The sequence below is a fragment of the Papio anubis genome, chromosome 6 (genome assembly GCF_008728515.1).
Source record: "Papio anubis isolate 15944 chromosome 6, Panubis1.0, whole genome shotgun sequence".
Taxonomy (NCBI): Eukaryota; Metazoa; Chordata; class Mammalia; order Primates; family Cercopithecidae; genus Papio; species Papio anubis.
Genome location: NC_044981.1, coordinates 119394318 through 119413855, shown reverse-complemented (window position 1 = coordinate 119413855; position 19538 = coordinate 119394318). Strand labels below are relative to the sequence as shown.

The 19538-nt window shown below is 41.2% G+C and overlaps 1 protein-coding gene across 4 annotated transcripts in view; it reads left to right on the top strand.

Moving 5' to 3' along the window:
* AIG1 (androgen induced 1) overlaps positions 1 to 19538 on the top strand; it is a 287736-nt gene that overhangs the window by 177636 nt on the left and 90562 nt on the right. Inside the window, exon 5 of one of the 4 annotated variants that reach the window (XM_031667381.1) lies at positions 2513 to 5794. The exons of the other annotated variants lie outside the window; for them this stretch is intronic. Coding sequence (XP_031523241.1) covers positions 2513 to 2542 — 30 coding nt within the window. The 3' untranslated portion in view covers positions 2543 to 5794. Of the gene's footprint in view, positions 1 to 2512; positions 5795 to 19538 lie in introns of those variants that run through there. 4 annotated transcript variants of the gene reach the window in all.

The window sequence follows — 19538 nt, the reverse complement described above, 5'->3', positions numbered from 1 at the left end:
AGAAAGTTGGAGGTATTTCTCAATCTGTTCTGTTTCTCTGTGCTTAATGGAATTTTCATATAAACCCCAGCAATTAGTAGACAGGCAGCCCCTCTGAATTAGCAGTGTTTTCTGAATTTTTATTATACTCCAGGACTTCATGAGAATTAAGGGTAAGGTGGAAGCGGTGCTAAGAATATCAGGTGGTAAGAGAGAAAGTCTGGCGTGTGGACACCCTGAGGCTCAGGCTGAGCAGCCCATGAAGGGCGGTTCTTAGTCAAATAGACACTGTCCTCCACCAAATCATGGCACACAGGCAGTATACCATCACCAAATGCATGTGTGCAGGCCAGCTGTCCATAATTGTAAGGTATACATCAAAGGGAACTATCCACCATCCCCCAAACACCTTCTTTGCCAAGATGCTTCTTACCCCTAAACTCTAGATAATAATCCTTCCTTTGAGTTAAAAATTGATTTTTTTGCCATCTTTTCTAAAGATGCAAATGTCTTAAGTAGGTTACATATTTTTATCACTATAACCTGCTAATAACTGAGCTATTTGCTTCCCTTTTCCCTTTATGGCAGAATACAAGCTTCCCAAATTCATTTTTCCCCCCAAGATTGCCTACTTCACAGGATCCTTTCTTCTTTGTTTTATTTTACCTTTCTGGCAATTTTGCTTCATGACACCATATTGGCTCCATTGGCCTCTAATCCAAAATTCTGCCTGTCAATACATGTTTATGTGTGGAAGGTGGTGCAAATTGACATAGACACTTAAAGCAAGGTCCTTTCAGACTCATGCTGGCCATGCCTCCTGTTTCTTCTGTTATGGAAGCTCCCGGGCCTATGCTAGTACCCCTGAGCCAAATAATGACAACTGACATGTACATGAAACAGTCAGCAAGCTTGGAGGCCACCACCAGAGGATTTATTGCCCTCTCTGGTGGAGTTGGAGTCCAAGAGTATCACTCCTGGACCCCTGGGGTCTGCCCCCACTCCAGGCAACACCCAACCCTCTTGTCCCGGATGTCCAGAAAGGGGTTGAAGCATGAGGGGATTCTCATGGCCATCACCTTGGGGGCATGGACCATGAGGGTTGGCTCTGCCTGGCACTGCAGCCATTTTTTAAATCTGAAATTTAAAACCCAAATTTTTAAATATAAAATGTTTTACATTTCAAAACCAAGTCCTGAGATTACATGACCTTGGGTGATTAATTTATTTTGCTCAAATTAGGACCCTGGAAATTCGGAAATGTTTGGTGCTTTGATGAGATAAAGAAGAACGGGGAAATGAACCCTGCTTATGTATTGTTAAAAGGAAAACCGTAGACAAGTTAAATTTAACAGACTTTGATTGAGTAAAGAATTATTTGTGAACTACAGAGCCCCCAAACCAGAGTAGGTTCAGAGAGACTCTGGCCCTGCCATGTGGTCAAAGAAGATTTATAGACCAAAAAAAAAAAAAAAAAAGCTGATGTGTAGAAAACAGAAGTGAAGTATAGAAATAGCCAGATTGGTCAGATTGCTTACAGTTTGGCATTGGTCTTATTTGAATGTGGTTTGAATAGTTGGCCACGTTTGATTGGCCTAAACTCGGTGATTGGTAGAAGAGTAGGTTACAATCTGTTTACACATTCAGTTAGGTTACAGTTCACTATGTACAGAAAACTCTTTAGGGTGAATTTCAAGTATGTAAGCAGTAGCTTTAGGCTAAACTTAATTTAACAGTATGAATGGGGAATTGCCTTCACTTTGCTATGCCACGTGTGAATAATTGTTATTTTTTCCTCTAGCATGTACATAGTTTGCCAAGTTAGTAAATTAAGAAAGTCTTTTTTCTTTCTTTAAAAAAAAAGAACCTGTACTTTGAGTGAGATGCCACTGGGAAGCCAGCTCCATTGCCTGTCTGGCATCTATCCATGGTGCTTGAACGGCAGGCAGTGAAACTCTGAAAATTACAAAGACCCACCTAAACATACCTTTGCCCACCCATCCTGGTCGGGGGTCGGCGGTAGGGGGACTATGTTGCTGTGAGGAGAGGAAGACTTGGACTTTGACAGTTTTTCCCACTGTTAAGTAAAACCTTAGGCAATTAGCCTTTTCAAAGGTAAAAGATTTCTTTTTATAATCTCTTGTCACACAAACACACACACACACTCATAAAAGAAGAAAAAGTAATGTTGCTCAGGAAAATTGCAACAATGAGATTGACTCCTGTTGCTTTTGTCAATTGCCTTCTTTCAGAAATAGAGTGATGAGTGAGAATGCCATGAATATCCTAAGGGGTTTCCCCAAAGAAAAGAGAAAATCCTTCCGAGTTCAGAGTTCCCCCACCTGGTTGGGAGCATCAAATTCCTTTCAGGAGCTTTGCTTCAAAGGAGAAGAAAATATTGATTGAGAACTGATTCGGAGTTATTGTCTTTCTTTGGGGAAAAAAAATAGTTTAATTATTGGAGAAATAAGTAGGAAGGGGAAGAAAGAACCCATCCATCCAGTGTTGCCTCACTGGGGCTTCCTTTTTCCAGGTGAGTGAGGATTCCTCACACAGATGCTGATTAGGATACTTCTATCAAAAAAGAATGGATCAGAGTTAGACTCAGGAACCTAAACCAACACCAGTGATAATAAAATGGAACAAAAATGTTTGGACCTTTAATTTAGAAAGTGGCCTTTCGTGGCTCGTGGTGGATATTCCATGATACATTACATGAGCAAACACTACTTGGGAGGTGAGGATGAAATGAACTCCAATCAGATTGTCTTGGAATGTGGCAAAGGTATTATTCCCTTGAGTTCAAATGCACTTCCCTTCCTGGGGCGGGGGGAGGCAGGGAGGCCTAATCATTACTCCATAGCCCTGCGTGCCTGCATGTATTCATTCATTCATTCATCTGTCATTCATTGAGGGCCCACTGAAAGTTAGATGGTGCAGTAGGAAGTAGGGATTTAAAGATGAACAGCAGATGAGGAGCTGAAATTCTAGTGGCAGAGTGGAGAATGGTGACATGCAATGTAAGGTGGTAGGTTATGCCCCGGGTGCTGTGGAAACCCAGAAGATAGGATTTTTCTTCAAATGAGATGCTTTGAGGACTTAATTCCATGCAAGTTTTTTTTTTTTTTAAACTAAATAGAATTTAGTATTTCCTTTCATCATTGCTGGTCTCTATGAGGACACATATGTGTCTGTAACAGTGGAAAAAGGAAAACATCTGAAATCTGTATGGATACATTTTTGTTTTGTGGCATGTGGTCATATTTTATAGAATAATGGCAGGGAAGGTATGTGGGAAATGTAAATATCTACCTGACTCTTCTGACCCGAAGCTAAACCTGTGCACGAGAAAGGAAGTACATCAAATAAGCTTCCGGAATGGAAAATGGTGGCCTTTTTCTGCTAAATGCCTCCCTGGCATGCCATGTTCCGAGGCTCCCCATGTCACTCTCTTCTCCCAGATCCATTTGTAGAGGAAGAAAAAAAAAATCTAGGTTCCTGGCCGAGGCCCCTATAACAAAGATAGATAAACAAGAGAAAATGTTACAGATGTATTTAGGTTTTACGTGACGTGGATGCCTGCCTAAGGCAAAGGAAGACCTAAAGAAACAGGGAAACCCATGTATTTTTTATGCTAGGTTTAACACAGAAGTGGATAGTTATGAAGTATAATTGGACTAAAAAGTGTGATCTACTGATAATAAACTGGAGGAAATCCTGTTTGTTACAATTCTTCTCTTCAGAGATAAAGATGCTTCTTTCCTCTGGATCTAGGGAGGGCACCTCTCCAGTGAGGGTCTCCCAAGGTTTGCTTCAAGGAAGGCAGGGCGGGGAAGGGAGGAGGTGAGAAGACCTTCCTACTTCTGCCATTTTCCCAAGTTCCTTCAGCTTAAAATATTTTTGAGTATATGTACTGAACCCCATCACATTTTAATTTTCTTGTATTTAATAAACCCCCAAAATGACATGTGAGGTTTTCTTTGACCATGATATCTGGTTTCTGTTTCCTTTAATCCCGGGAAGCCTCCTTGGGCCTTATGAGTTGTGCCAGTTCTCATGAGTTGAGCGCATACGGCTGGTGTCCCTCCTGGTGACCTTCGCAGCCATCTGGGCCGGGGCCTGTGTCTGTCCAGCTCAGCCCAGCGGGGCAGGGCCTCTGCCGTGAGTTTGCAGATGCCTCATTCGGACTCGGAGTCTGTGACTCACGCCATCTGTTGGTAATTTGTCGTTGTTCTGGAGTCAGGCGTTTTCAAAGGATTCAGTCTTTGGAGTCCCTCCACAGGTGCACTGCCTGTGATTTTCTGATGCCCTCTTGCCATCCGGCCTATGGCCAGAGCCCAGCACTGAGTCAAGCTACTGTGGATATAATGATGTTGTTCTTTGCATTTTAGAGAGCTTCACACCAAGTTCCTGCCCCCTTTTGAGCGAGTCACACTCTTTATGGGACTTGTTTGAAGTCCAGCCAAGCTGGCAACCATGGGGTTCCACTTTTACAACCTCTAGCAACAGTAGGCTCCAGTCCTTTGTGTCACCGTGCCATCTGCTTAGCTTTTTTCCTCTTCAAACTGTAAGCAAAATGAGCTACCTAAATCAAAAAAGCCACCCCCCAACTAAAACACATTTGCATCAAGTCAACCTAAATGACACTGCTTTGTTTGCTCTAAACCACATGTATAAAAGAATGTCTACACTTCCTTAAGAAATGTTTTCACCAGAAAAATAGACAATCATAATAGCAATTGTATTTTTTCTACACACCAAGCTCTGTGCTACATGTTTTATGTTCATGATTCCATTTTATTCTCACAGAAACCCAACGAAGGAGATAATTGTCACTATCTTGATTTTTTTACATGTAAGGAGATTGGGGCTCAGACAAGTTAAATAACTTACAATGAGCAATGCTACCAGCAAGCAAGGCATCTAAATCTAAACCCCACTGCCTGGCTGTAGAATGCAAGAGTTGAACTATTTTGTATACTGCCCCCACCCCCTTAACATTAATCATCTAATGCATTGAAGTTCAATGCCTTTAACTAATTAATTTTTCAGCTCTTAAATATAGTGTCACACATCCATTAGCAAACCCCATCTATTTATCTATCCAACATATATTTTTGAGCATTTACTGTGTGCCCTGTACCATGCTGGACCCTTGTCTCTTGAAGCTTATAATGTAGTTGGGGCTGCAATTTAATCTATAATGTGTCATGAAGAAGTCTTGTCTCATGAAGCTTATAATGTAGTTGAGGCTACAATTTATTCATTTAATAAACCTTTATAAGGAACATATAGTGTGCAGGCATTGTATTAGGGGCTGGGGCTATAAAGTCAAGAAAGATACCATCTCTGTCAACTAATATATGATAAACTCATGATTAAACTTTAAATCAGAAAAGCGGGATATTTAGTATGCATGCCCAATATTTTGTATGCATGTCCTGGCCAAATCGTTGAACTTCTCTCTCCCTTAGTTTCTTCATCTATTCAGTAGGTAACATTAAGGTTACCACCAGCTCTGGAAAAACAATTTCTACTCTAACCGAACCTAGCTTTGAAGGAACTTTTCTATTAGAAATGTAGGAAAAGAGAAAAGAGCTGAGTCTGAGTTCATGAGAGAAGCAGGAAAAAGAAATTATGAAGTGTATCAGCTAGGAAGCTTTTGGCTACAAGTAAGAGAAAATATGACCAAAAGCTTGAAAACTTAGAAGTCTGTTTTCTCCCATAAAAAGAAGTCAAAGGGTATTTCTTGTGTTACTTCCATTGCTCAACAGTGTCACCAAAGACCTTTTTTTTTTTTTTTTTTTTTTTTTTTTTTTTGAGATGGAGGTCTCACTCTCTGTCACCCAGGCTGGAGTGCAGTGGCACAATCTCAGCTCACCGCAACCCCTGCCTCCTGGTTTCAAGTAATTCCCCTGCTTCAATCTCCCGAGTAGCTGGGATTACAGGTGTCCACCACCGTGCCTGGCTAATTTTTGTATTTTTAGTAGAGACGGGTTTTCACCATGTTGGCCAGGCTGGTCTTGAACTCCTGACCTGAGGTGATCTGCCCACCTCAGGCTCCCAAAGTGCTAGGATTACAGGTGTGAGCCACTGCACCCGGCCCCATTTTCTTTTCAGGCTTCTTATCACCACCCTTAGTGTTGGCCTTTCATCCTCAAAGTTATGATCTCCTGTCCATAAGATGGCTCCTGTTGTGCCCAGAATTATTTTCTCGTAACAACAACCCAAGCAGAAAGGAAGCCATTGTAGAGAAAGACTTTCTTCCCACTATTATATTTATTTTTGTTTCAGTTTTTACTCTAGAGAGGGAGCCCTTCCCCAGCCAACTTTTCCTTTTATCTCATTGGCTAGAACTGGGTCATATGTTGAGCCCTAATCCAATCATAATTTGTCCTTTGGGTCTGGGAAAGGGGTTCTGTTTTCTCTGAGGTCATGGGATCTCCAGCAGCTTTAAAAAAATCTGAGTTTGGTTTGCAAGAAAGAAAGTGAATAGACAATTAACAGTGTCTGTCATAGAATCGGGTGGAAACAGACACTCTAGCAATGGCTATTTGGCCCTAGAAAAGCTGGAACATTTAAAGGAACTGTAATGAGTGGGAATGCCTAACATGTGAATGCTAGAAAAGATAGATCCTGCAGCAAAACCTTTGTTATTAAAAAGATTTTGTCTCTAAAAGGGAAAGGTAGGGGATAAGATTGCCACTAAGAGACTCCTATGAAATCTGTATGACTAGCTTGTATTTGAGATGGAGGAGAACCAATTACAACTTCCCTTTCATCTTGAATCCAGACACTGTAGACATAATTACCAGGATAAATTGATACTGGGGCAGCCTAAAAGAAGTTCAGTCATCCAAAAGTCTTTACTGAACTGGCCACTATGAAACAAAGATGACTAAGATACAGTCCACTCATGGCAGAATTTTTAGGTATTGATGAATTTCCAGCTGTAACTGCAGCATATGTGCTTTGCCAAGGGTGTGCAGAGAGACTGGCAACATTGCTTGGAGTGGGGCAGGTGGTGATGAGGGGAGGATGTATAGGGGAAATGACATTTGGCGTGGCTCCTGAAGGAAGAAAAGAGGCATTCAGAATTGAAATGTAAGAAAAGGGCAATCAAGTCCTGTGAAATTTCATAACAGAAGTGAAAGTCCTCTGAATGTTTTTGAGCAGATATTAGTGGTAAAACCTTCAGGACCCACAGAACCCATGCTAACACTGCCACTCAAAAATCTTGTGCTCACTTCCTTTGTTGGATGAGACTGTGGCTGTGGCTTCAGAATGAGGAGATGGTGGATACTTGTATCCGGCTGCTTGTCGATGAGCTGAGGGGCCACCACTGGCTGGAACAGCAGCCCCTAAAGAATGTAGGAAGGACCATGTGTTCTCTCTCCCACCTCTTTCACCACATGCTCTTGTTTCCCTCTCATCTTCCCGCTTCCACATCCATGTTTATAAGTCTACCTTACCTAGTAAACTTCTCCCTCTTCACATTAAGACATGTGTCTTGATCTTTCCTGTGCCCTATCACAAGACCTGATACATGGCCTGTGTTCAAAATGTGGATTATGGACAATTGGGTGATCAAATAAATGAAGTGAGGAGTTTGGCAAGGGGTGGCCTATGTGTTGGCCACATAGACAATTAAGACTCATCCCGTAGTCTCCTGGCTTCATTATATTAACCACATCTGGCTCAGGATGTTTTACCTGACTGGAACTTGTGAAATGTGGCAACAGGCAGAAAAGCAGAGGCGAAATATCTCCCTGTAATTAGATATATTGAACACTAGAGGTTCCAGGTAGAACTTCACTATTACCTAAGCCCATCTAAAATGGACAAAGAGAATAAATGAGCCGAGAGCAAACATTTATTGAAACCGTTTATGAAAAAGAGTATGACATAGGCAATGAAGGAACAGACTCTTCAGCCAGACCTCCTGGGTTTAAATCTCAAGTGCATTGCTTCCTGACTGTTTTACTTTGGGCAAGTCACTTAACCCCTCTATGCCCTAGTTTCCTCATCTACAGAATAGGAATTAAAATAGTGAATATCTCTAAGGATTGTTGTAAGGATGAAATGAGTATAGGTGGTGTAGTTTCACATTACAATAAGCCCTGGCAAATAGAGAGTGCTGTACAAGTGCTGACTACTTGAGTTTCAGAAGAACCCTAGAAATTAAGTATAACTTTTTTACGTTACACATGACAAAAGTTTAGCTTGGAGAAGTTACATGTGGCAAGTCTATTGATCTTAACATGGCAAGATGATAGCTGGGACTTCTAAAAGGATTTTTTCATATTTCTACATAAAACATATAAACCATAGCCACCCTGTTCTGCCTAGGATCATGAAGGTATGAGATCATAGATCGAGCACATCATCCAATCTTTGCTCCTTCCCTCTGGACCAATGGCTAGTGGAATTTTCCCAACAATTAATGCTATCACTGGTAAAGGAGCATTTGTTTGTATTTGGGTTTTTTGGTTTTTAAAAAATTTTCAGTCTGTCATGAACCAAAATTTTTACCAAATATAATAAAAAATTAATTACTAGGAAAATAAATCTTTTAAAAAACCAAACAATATTCAGGGCCAACATTTTTTATTGGATTCAATAGGAAAGTGGCTTTAAAAATCCTTCAAGTGTTTACTCTCAATTCCTGTACTTACCTTTTCGTGAATCTATGCCAGTGGCCAGCCACCAGTCTGCAGACCATACTCTATGAGTATCTGACTTAAAAGACCATCATGAAGAGTTAGTTACTCCTCAGATGGAAATGATACACATTCCTGTTTGCTCTTAGCTTGTGGAGAAGTTCTCAGATTTCTATAGATTTTCCTTTACAAACATTGACCTGATGTTTGTGAGGCTAGCTGGAGAATCTCTATCCATCAGCAGAGGGCATTAGGAAAGTGGTCTGACTGAAAAAAAAAAAAAAAAAAAAATCAACGACAACAAATAAAGCCATAAAAAATAGCCTTTACAGTTGATCCTGTGCTGGGCACAAGTTAAATGTTAAAGTCACTTTTAACAAAGGCTCAAGACAGCCCCTAAAAGAAACAAGCCCTGGGAGTCCTTGAGAAATGCTGTTTCAGCGAACAACTATCCCAAACCCCTATGTGAAAACCCTGACCCTGGTGAGCAAGACTGAACTGTTTTAGACTTGTGTGGAGCCCTTTTGCCCCTTGGCCTATATCCCTGACTCAACCCAGACTTTCCTGACAACTTTTCCCTCAGGTCCAAACTCAGACTTGGCTGTCATCATCTTACCACTTCTGTGACGAGGCATTAAGAGATAGAAGGAAAGTAGCTAGGGAAAGAGTTCATTTCCATGCAGCCCTACTGTTACACTTCCGATCAAAAGCTTCACTTTGTATTTCATTTCATTTTTATTTAACACTTCCACTGTGCTCACTGTGTGTCAGGCACTGTTCTAAGGAATTTGCAAACATCAACTCATTTAATACTCAGGACAACCCTATGGGTAGGTTCTGTTTTTCTCCCTATTTTATAGGTGAGGAAACAAAAGCACAGAGCATTTAAGCAATGCAAGTCGAGCAACCCTAATCTGAAAACCTAAAATCTGAAATGCTCCCAAACCCAAAACTTTTTGAGAACTGATAGGATACCCCAAGTGGAAAATTTCACATGGAGCTACCTAATATAAACTTTGTTTTATGCACAAAATTGTTTAAAATATGTAAAATTACCTTCAGGCTATGTGTATAAGGCATATATAAAAAATAAATGAATTTCATGTTTAGATTTGGGTCCCATTGCCAAGATATTAGGTGTATGTAAATACTCCAGAATTCAAATTGCTTATGGTCCCAAGCATTTTGGATAAGTGATACTCAACCTGTGTATCCCTAAGTCACACAACTGTGTTTTGATCTCTTTGACACGTCTCCTCCTCCAGGATAAAGAGGAAAAGTAGTAGGGAGAAGGGCTTAGAATGAGCATGAGCAATAGCAGTGTAAGGAGAAGTTATCCTCAGGCCAGGAGAAGCAAGAACGCAGCCAAATTTTAGGAACAACACAAGGGATTCTAATCATTGGCAAGAGAAAACAGACTAAAGACTGAGTGGTAGGGTTGCTATGTAATATGAGGAAAATAGAACCCAAGCCACTTATATTTCATAACCAAGCTCAAATTAATGGACATGATAACATATTTATATCAATAACCATAATAATAAAATAGCTGTGCTTTTTGAAATTCTACTGTATGGCAGTTTTTATATGTAACTTTGTTTAATGCCCACAACTATATGGGGAAGGGGGAATTATCCCTATTTTTCAGATGGAAAAAGTTAATCAAAGTTCAAAGAGGTAAAATCACTTGACCATAATCTCATAGCTAGTGATTGGCAGAGCCAGAATCGACATCCATTTCTGCCTAACTCTAAATCATGGCTTGTTTTGATGCAGCCACATTGTTAGAGTTAGTGACCCAATGCCATTATAGAGGTGCTTAGGAGAATCCTAAATCCATATGCTAAGTCGCCATACCATGTGTCCAAGGAGTCTCGGAAAGATGACACCTACAGATAAATCTAAATTAGTTTTTTTTTAAGCTTGGAAAATCCAAGAAAGATAAACTTAGCATCCATTAGCCTGACACAGAACACTTCCATTTTATACAAATAATAATGTTTCATGCATCCCTGCAGGAAGTGCATGCTACTCATGGCTGCGGATATGCCCCTACGGACAGCCCTTGCTGGTCCTGGGGTATTTGTCTCCCTTATCCCAGGTTGCATGTGGTTGTAAAAGGTGAAGTGCTGTTACTGAGCCTAGTGCCTATCTGATGGCCTATATGAATGACCCACTAGAGTTATTGGGTTCTGCCAACATTATTTCCATCCTAGATCTACAAAATGTTTGTGGGCAGACAGAGCTGGTTCCTGAGATCAGGCTAGAAGGTGTTTTTCATACTCCACGAGGCTTATATAAATTCAGTCTCTTCCTTTTAGAAAAAAGTCCTTGGTCCAGCTTCTTTCCAGTACTTGATAAATAATCAGCTGATGATGTGGGAACATTTGCAGCTGTGTATGTAGGTGCTAAAACCTTATTCCATGCAGAGGTGGATTATACTAAGACATTCACCACTTATCTAAAACAATTCAAGAAGGCAATAAAAGACAAATAATTCTAGGATGCATCATCAGGAGTGATATTCTTTCTATGCCAAATGAAATTAAGAAAATAACACTAAGAGAAGTTTCAAAAAAAAAAAAAGGAAGCCCATACATTCTTGGAATTAGCAAGGTGCTTCCCGTAATTATACACTTGCTTGGAACCCTAGCCTTTTATTTTTTTCATTGAATAGCCTCCCAGTTAAAAATAACCCGATAAAGTATCCTAGACTACAAAAAATGCCCGGAATCTTTTTACCAGGTGACATCTCATCTTTCAAGATATCTGATCTTAAGTCACCCCAGATTAACTTGTACATTTTATTTGGCAGTAGCCAGTGGTAACATAGGTAGTGTTAAACAATTGCTATATATAGGACAGTAGAGGAAGGAGACTTTTGATGAATTGATCAAGAAGAAAAGGAACTCTGTGTTGTCACCTGGTTACGGTTCGGAAGTATTGCCCTGAACTGCCATACTACCACTGAGAGTGAAATAGGAAAACATATCCTAACATTATCAAGCACACATCTCTATGGGAAGACTGCAGATGCATCACCCATACCTCATCTCCCCTCCTGCTCCCAATACAGACGTAGCTAATCCATCACAGCACTCTTTCCTGCCAGGCCTAGATTTGCCATCAAAATCCTCACCTCAGTGTTTCAGGCAGGTCCTCTCAAGCCATGTCTGCTGGGTCAAGAGTTGAAACCTGTTTACTTTCTCTGGTCAGCACTAGTAATGCAAAGATGAGTACGCATAACAACTGCCCTCAAATAGCTGACACGTAATTGAGGGAATCGTACCCAGTAGCAGTTATCACATTGTGAGAAAAATGATAGAGTGTATGTGTTAAATGGTACTGGAAGACAGAAGGAGGAATAACTCTCTGTTCCTGAAGGAGGTAAGGAGTGTTTCCCGGAGGAAATGAACGTGGATGAGATTGGAAGGATGAGGGCGTTCACTTATCAATCAAGGTGGACAAGGGGTGGAGGCTGTAATTGGCACAGACTGCAGGTGCTTCCCCAGCCTAGGGGCTGAGTGGAGGAACAGCAAGAGGTTGAGGGGGCAGCCTCAGGTCAAGACATTGACCTCTTTGATTGCTAGGTAAGAAGTTAAGGATTTTTCTTACAGAAAAATTCTGTCTGAGGTATGTAGACCCCTGGGGGCCATGAGATTATTCTAAGGGCTGCATGAATTCACAGCACACTGAGTAGGCTCTGATAATGTACTAAATGGATCACATGGGTATGGGCTTTAATCATGTCAATGCTGAGAATGCACCATATACTTGTAGCAGAAGATATAGCAAAGAGAAGGCTTTCACCTCCAATGGTTTGCTCTGAAGTTTCATAAACAAAACACTGTGAGCATCAATGTATAGGCTGGAGAGCTGATTTAGCTGCAAAGAGGTGCTGCCTGTGCAGGCTCTTTAGAAGAGTGCTGGGATCTCAGTGTCTTCTCAGATGTTTTATGATATGTTACATTATCAAGTTAATTCCTCTCTTTTTGAAAAATGTATAAATTCAGCTTGGAGTTCACAAGCTCAAAGCTATGTTACCACTAAAGCCTTTCTCACAACCCAAAGCACTTGAACTTACCTTCACTCTCTGAGAGGTCATTATATTTAAATAGCTACTCTAAGAAGGAACTATGCTCAATCCTTCATTTGAATAACAGTTTAACCTTTGAAGAAGAAAAACAAATCTGTAATATCCCTGTCACTAAATTAGCATCATTAAGGATCAGCAGCCATTGTCTCTTTTAGTTGGGAAAGGGTGGGTCAGCCTTCTCAAAGCCCATTTAATGAACAAGGTTTCTCCGTTTATTCAGGAAAACATTGAACATTACCCAAGTTAATATAATAATCTCTTATATTAGTAGAGTTCAGTTGGCAAAACACTTTCTCTCACATACATTATATCATTTGATACTTACAACAACCATTCAAGGTAGATGGAAAGGTATTATTCAGTTTATTTCAGTGGAAAGTGCTACCACTATCCAAAGTCTGATTTTCTTTTTTAACAAATACAGAAGTATACAAAAGGAAAAAGCAATACAGCTTCCAGAGAAGATTTTGAGTGTGTAGAGTTTCATGGTGATTTGATTTTTTTCCCCTGAGGCTCTGCACTAAATTTACTGCTTCTTTCATTTTATTGATACTATAATGGAATTTGATACACTCTAATTCAGAAACTGAAATGTTTATTCATTTCATATGTCAGTACAAAAATCCAATCAAGAATAAATATTGCACCTCCCAAAGCTGCAGTCATACAGAATGATAATTGCTTTGAAAAGAAATAAACAAGTTTGGGATGAGGGTGCTGAAGTAGTCCCAAAAGTGAGGTTCTTCATCCAGCTTTTTCCTACAGAGTCATTTCAGTGTTTCTATCCTGCCGGGAAAAACACTGGAAACTTGATGACTTTTGCTCTCGTTTATTGAACACTTTCCTTGGGAGCTTGCAAACATCATCTGTAATCCTTACAGCAATGCATAGTTGGTGAATTCCTTCAGCAGAGGTATTTTATGAGGCAGTGTAGCTTATCAGCTAAAAGCAAAGGCTTTCAAGACATATGGGTGTGTGTTCAGGTCACAGAGATCAGGGTTTAGGGCACAGTTGTCCCATCTTTTGACTTCCCTGGGCCACATTGGAAGAAGAATTATCTTGGGCCACATATAAAATACAATAACACTAACAATAGCTGTTGAGCTTTAAAAAAAAGTTGCAAAACAAATCTCCTTATGTTTTAAGAAAGTTTACAAATTCACTTTGGGTCACATTCAAAGCCGTCCTGGGCTGTGGGTGGGACAGGCTTGGTTTAGGGCCTCACTTCTGCTTCTAATTGACTCAACTTAGGTAAACTACTGAAGCCCTCTAAGTTTCACTCAGTTTCCTCTTACAGTTAGTTAGGAATTGTATTCATTTGTTTTCACACTGCTGATAAAGACATACCTGAGACCAGGCAATTTACAAAAGAAACAGGTTTAATGGACTTACAGTTCCACGTGGCTAGGAAGGCCTCACAATCATCCTGGAAGACAAGGAGGAGTAAGTCACATTTTACATGGGTGGCAGCAGGCAAGAAGAGAGCCTGTGCGGGGAAACTCCCCCTTATAAACCTATCAGATCTCATGAGACCCATTCACTATCACAAGAACAGCATGGGAAAGACCTGCCCCCATGATCCAATCACCTCCCACCGGGTCCCTCCCACAACACGTGGGAATTTAAGATGAAATTTAGGTGGAGACACAGCCAAACCACGTCAAGAATTAAATGAGACAATCTGCTTGAGCCATTCACCACAGAAATTTGCATTGAATAAGTAAATGTTTGCGTGTGGAGTTCATAAAAATAATAGCCAACATTTACTGAGCACTTACATACCATGTAATGTTCTATGTGTTTTACATATAAAAACTCATGTAATCCTCTCAACAGCCAGTGAGAGAATGCAAAAGGTTTAGCCAACTATGAACAAAAGAACCAACTGTGAAATTAGAAGGAATAATGTCCTCACTTCACACCAATTGCTAATTCAGGGGTTCCCAAAAACACTCTCAGCTTCAAAGATATAATAGAAAAAAAGGACTCATAGAACCCACTGGAAGCTGTTATATTCATGGCTATGGTTTATGACAGGAAAAGGATACAGAATAATGTCAGCCAAGGGAAGAGGCTCATACAGCAGAGCCCGGAAGGGGCTCAGATGTGGTGCTTCCAGTTGTCCTGTCCCCATGGAGTTATATGGCATTAACTCCTCTCTGTGACTCTGTGTGATAATATGGATGGAATATCACCAACCAGGGAAGCTCACCTGGGCTTTAGTGTCCAAGATCTTATTTTATTTTATTTTTTATTTTTTATTTTTTTTTTAGATGGAGTCTCGCTCTGTCGCATGACTCGAGTGCAGTGGGGCAAGCTCACCACAACCTCCGCCTCCCGGGTTCAGGTGATTCCTCTGCCTCAGCCTCCTGAGTAGGTGGGACTACAGGTGCACACCACCATGCTCAGCTAATTTTTTGTATTTTAGTAGAGACGGGGTTTCACCATGTTGGCCAGGATGCTCGCGATCTCCTGACCTCATGATCTGCCCGCCTCGGCCTCCCAAAGGGTGTCCAAGATTTTTAGGAGGACTTGATCACATACTACCCACATCGCTGACTTTTAGTCTCCAGTTATGTCTGGAGGCAGAACTAATACCTCTTGGTTTAAAGCCCCCATCATAAATCACTGTTAAGACCGTCTGGTGGCTAAAGCCCTAGCAAACAAAGACACTTCTACCAGCCAGGACATTCTAAGGGCCTATAGGGAACCTTCCAGTAGCCAAGGGAAATGGCCAGACATCACCTTGGGCAAGTTTATTCTTCACTGTTAATATTATTCCCATTTGATAGAGGAAGAAACTGAAGCACAGAAAGGTTAAGAAACTTGCCTAAGAACTCCTTGCTGGTACATGAGAGAGCCAGGATTCTAAACCAGGCAGCCTTTCTCTGGGATCTCTAAACATTTATCCTTGCTGCCTAAAAAAAAAAAAAAAAAAAAAAAATAAGTTCATTGACTCTGCTGAAATCAGACTAACTGCTGGTAAATGTTAGGACCTGGTTTGAATCTGGGTGGATATGGTTCAGGAGGTCTTCATCTTTCCATTTTCGTCTGGTTTTTCCTTACAAAAACATGAGAGCCTCACTGAACACTGTCTAAAAGGCTCTTGCTTCTCATGGATGAAGTGCTAATAACCCATATTGGATTCTGCCTCTGGCAAACTGAGCCATGCTGAGCATCAGTATCTATCTCAAAAGTACTCCTTTGTGGTCTCCTGGGAGTGTCTTATGACTATTGAGAGTCAATGGAGTTTTTATGAGCCTTGAAAATAATGTTATCCATGGGGCTAATAATTCTGCATTATTTCTGCAGGGAAAAAACAGAAAACTCCTACCAGTACATACCAATATCTGCAAGTAAATTTAAAGACAACGGAGGACATTTATAGTCATGTGCCCTAAGTATGGAAATAGAGCTAGGGTTTGCCACTGTTTGCATAGACTATGTCACAATGGAACACATAAGGGCCTTGCTTCCTCCCATATTTTTGAAGGCACGGTTTTATGTCTCAGGAGGCTGTCTCCAGTGCCCTCAAATATAGGGTGTAATTAGAGACACCAAGCTATAGCTTGTTGCTTTGAAGACCATGTCTCAGTTGCTCGTCAGGCCTCGATGGTTTTGCCAGTAGTGGGAGGAGATTAACACCCCCATCACCACCACCCTCAGAGAACAGCTTTTCTGGGTAACCACTGCAAACAGAGAGGGACCATTGATGAAACCCAAAGGGGCGGACATCTCCCACCCACAGATCAGCTTTGCTGATGTAAAAGGCCAGCTCATCCTGAGCCAGGAGTCAAGCTCTATGAATTCAGTTGCCTGAATACTTGTTGAATCAAGGCAAAAATTAGGTGTGCTTCGTCCTCCACTTCCTATGCAACCCCATCAGTTAGCTGAATTTCTCCTTCATCAGAATCTCAGAGTAAAGCATGAGCAACCATATTTTTAAAAGTCCCACAGGAGATCTTGAAGCACAGCAAATGTCAAGAACATAATAAATCAGAAATTATGCCATTTTAAACATTTTTCAAAAAAATTTCAGCATTGTGGGCAGGTTCATTCTTCAGAGGGAAATGAAATGACCAACCCCCACTTATATTTAATTTCGGTTTGTAAGAGGGGCCATTTGTGTTAATTAAAAGTAAAGTATATAATTATGTAGGATGAATATGTTAAAAATTAGGGTAAGTTTACCACAAAGTAATTTGATCGTCACTTGTAAATACATTGCAGTTTTTACAGTGTTTTCACCTGAGATGTTAATGACCACAGCAGAAGAAAATCCTAAAGCTACATCCAGGTATGGAGTTGTCCTTTGACTTGTACATCTTCTGTGGGGACAAAAGGTTGGTTTGAAGCTCTTTCCTCAATACACTGTCAGTAACATAGTGACGGAATCATCAGTGATTAAGCATTCCTCGACGACAATACTGGATATGCTGGCTGGGTTTTAAGTCCTTTCATGTTGTGGGAAAGAAAGAAGCTTGGGTTACTGAAGTGAATATGAACCTATTAGGGGGATGCATGGACATGAAACCAGCCAGGCACCTCACAGCCAGGCCTTGTGGAGACGTGAACATTGTTCATTGTCATGGCCAGGACAGGACAGTAGTTCCTTTCATCTAACAGTAGACCTGGAAATGGAATAGCAATTCTGATAGCCTCCCCAGTTCAACACTTAGCTCTCCCATCTCTGCTCCTTTCTCTTCCAGAATGGACTTCCTACTGCACTACCAGTACATGGTTTCTCCACTGTTACAGACAACCCTTCCCCTGCATAGTTTGTGTTACTCAGAGCCTCTACTATCTCCTGGCTTCTGTCTACTTCCTTCTTGTGGCTTTTGCTTCAACCCCCCTATGTTTGCTGATGCCCTATGTGTGTTTCACATGTAGAGTCTCTAAACGAAAGAATGTTATTTGGGTCACCAGTCATAATTCCATATTATGCACCTCCATTGGGCATGTAGTGATTCAAACAGGTCACCCTAGGGGCCGCTGCCTGCCTACAGAAGGCTGTCTTTGGATCAAGTCCTGGCTCTTTGTCCAGCTGGTTTTGACCAGGAAAGTGGAATACTGAGATGTACAGCCATGGCAAGCCATGCATAAGAAATCTAGAAAAAGGAAACTGCACATGTGGCAGGCATCATGGGGCCTCTAAGTGTGGTGGCCTGTCTGGAGCAAGGCAGACCACATAGGCACCCCTGCTGGTTGAACCCAGGCATGGTCCCCTGTCTTGGCCCAGCAGGTGCATGGGCCCTAAGGCTCATTCGCTATTCTCCATGATTGTGATCACCTGTGTCTTTTTTCCTTCTCAAGGCTGGCCCTGGAATAGGAAGCAGCTCTTTATGTTATTCCACACCTTTCTTCTTTGGAATCTCCTGAAAGAATTACATGATTTTCACGTTTTAAATGTTTTCATGCCAATTACTCTGATCTGAGCATGGGATAACTAAAATGACAATGGGCAAGTTATAAATCTCAAAGGATTTCCTATGAGTAGTTTATATTGAAATCTAAACATTTTTAATAAAAAATATATCCACATGTAAATCTCCAGAACCTATAAATATAACCTATTATGGCAAAAGAGTGATTATTCACATATGTGGCAAAAAGATACAGTTAAGTTCAGGATTTTGAGAGGAGTTTATTCTGGATTACCTGGGTGGGTCCCAAATGCCATCATCACAGGTGTCTTTGTATGAGAAAGGCAGAGAGAAGTTAGACACACATTGAGCAGGGGCAGAGGCAGGATGACCACAGAGACAGAGATTGGAGTGACGTGGCTACAAGCCAAGGACTTCCAGCAGCCTCTAGATCAAGCTTGTCCAACCCACAGCCCATGGGCCACGTGCAGCCCAGGACAGCTTTGAATGCACCCCAACACAAATTTGTATGCTTTCTTAAAATATCATGAGAGGTTGTTTTTTTGCAATTTATTTTTTTCTCATCAGCAATCGTTAGTGTATTTTATGTGTGGCCTAAGACAATCCTTTTTCCAGTGTGGCCCAGGGAAGACAAAAGATTAGACACCTCTGCTCTAGATGCTGAAAGAGGCAAGCAAGAATTCTCCCCCTGGAGACTTCGGAGGGACTGCAGCCCTGCCAACACCTTAATTTCATGTTTTTATCTTCCAGAACTGTGACAGAATGCATTGATTGATTGTTGTTGTTGTTGTTGTTGTTGTTGTTTTTGAGATGGAGTCTTGCTCTGTCCCCCAGGCTAGAGTGCAATGGTGAAATCTTGGCTCACGGCAACCTCTGCCTCCTGGGTTCAAGCAATTCTTTTGCCTCAGCCTCCTGAGTAGCTGAGATTACAGGCATGTGCCACCATGCCCAGCTAATTTTGTATTTTTAGTAGAGATGGGGTTTCTCCATGTTGGCCAGGCTGGTCTCGAACTCCCGACCTCATGTGGTCTGCCTGCCTCAGCCTCCCAAAGTGCTGGGATTACAGGAATGAGCCACTGCGCCCAGCCGATAGTTGTTTTAAATGACCCAAGCTGCGGTCATCTTTAGAACAGCCCTAAGAAATTAATTCACATACTTACTTAACTGACCCATAGAAGTCTCCAGAGCTCTTATCTTGAGAACAAGCGCACCTGACACTGTTTGCAAACTAGATTGAACTCTTCAAATTTTGGCCTGGGGTAGAGTAGGGGTAACACCATGGCTGAGACTTCTGAGATCACTGGGCTGTAAGCTCTGTGAGAACAGCACTGTGCTGCCTATTATAGGTGCTTAATACCTATTTGCTGAATGAATAAATACATTCACTGGCCTGCTGTTTTTTTTCGGGTTCTGTGTACC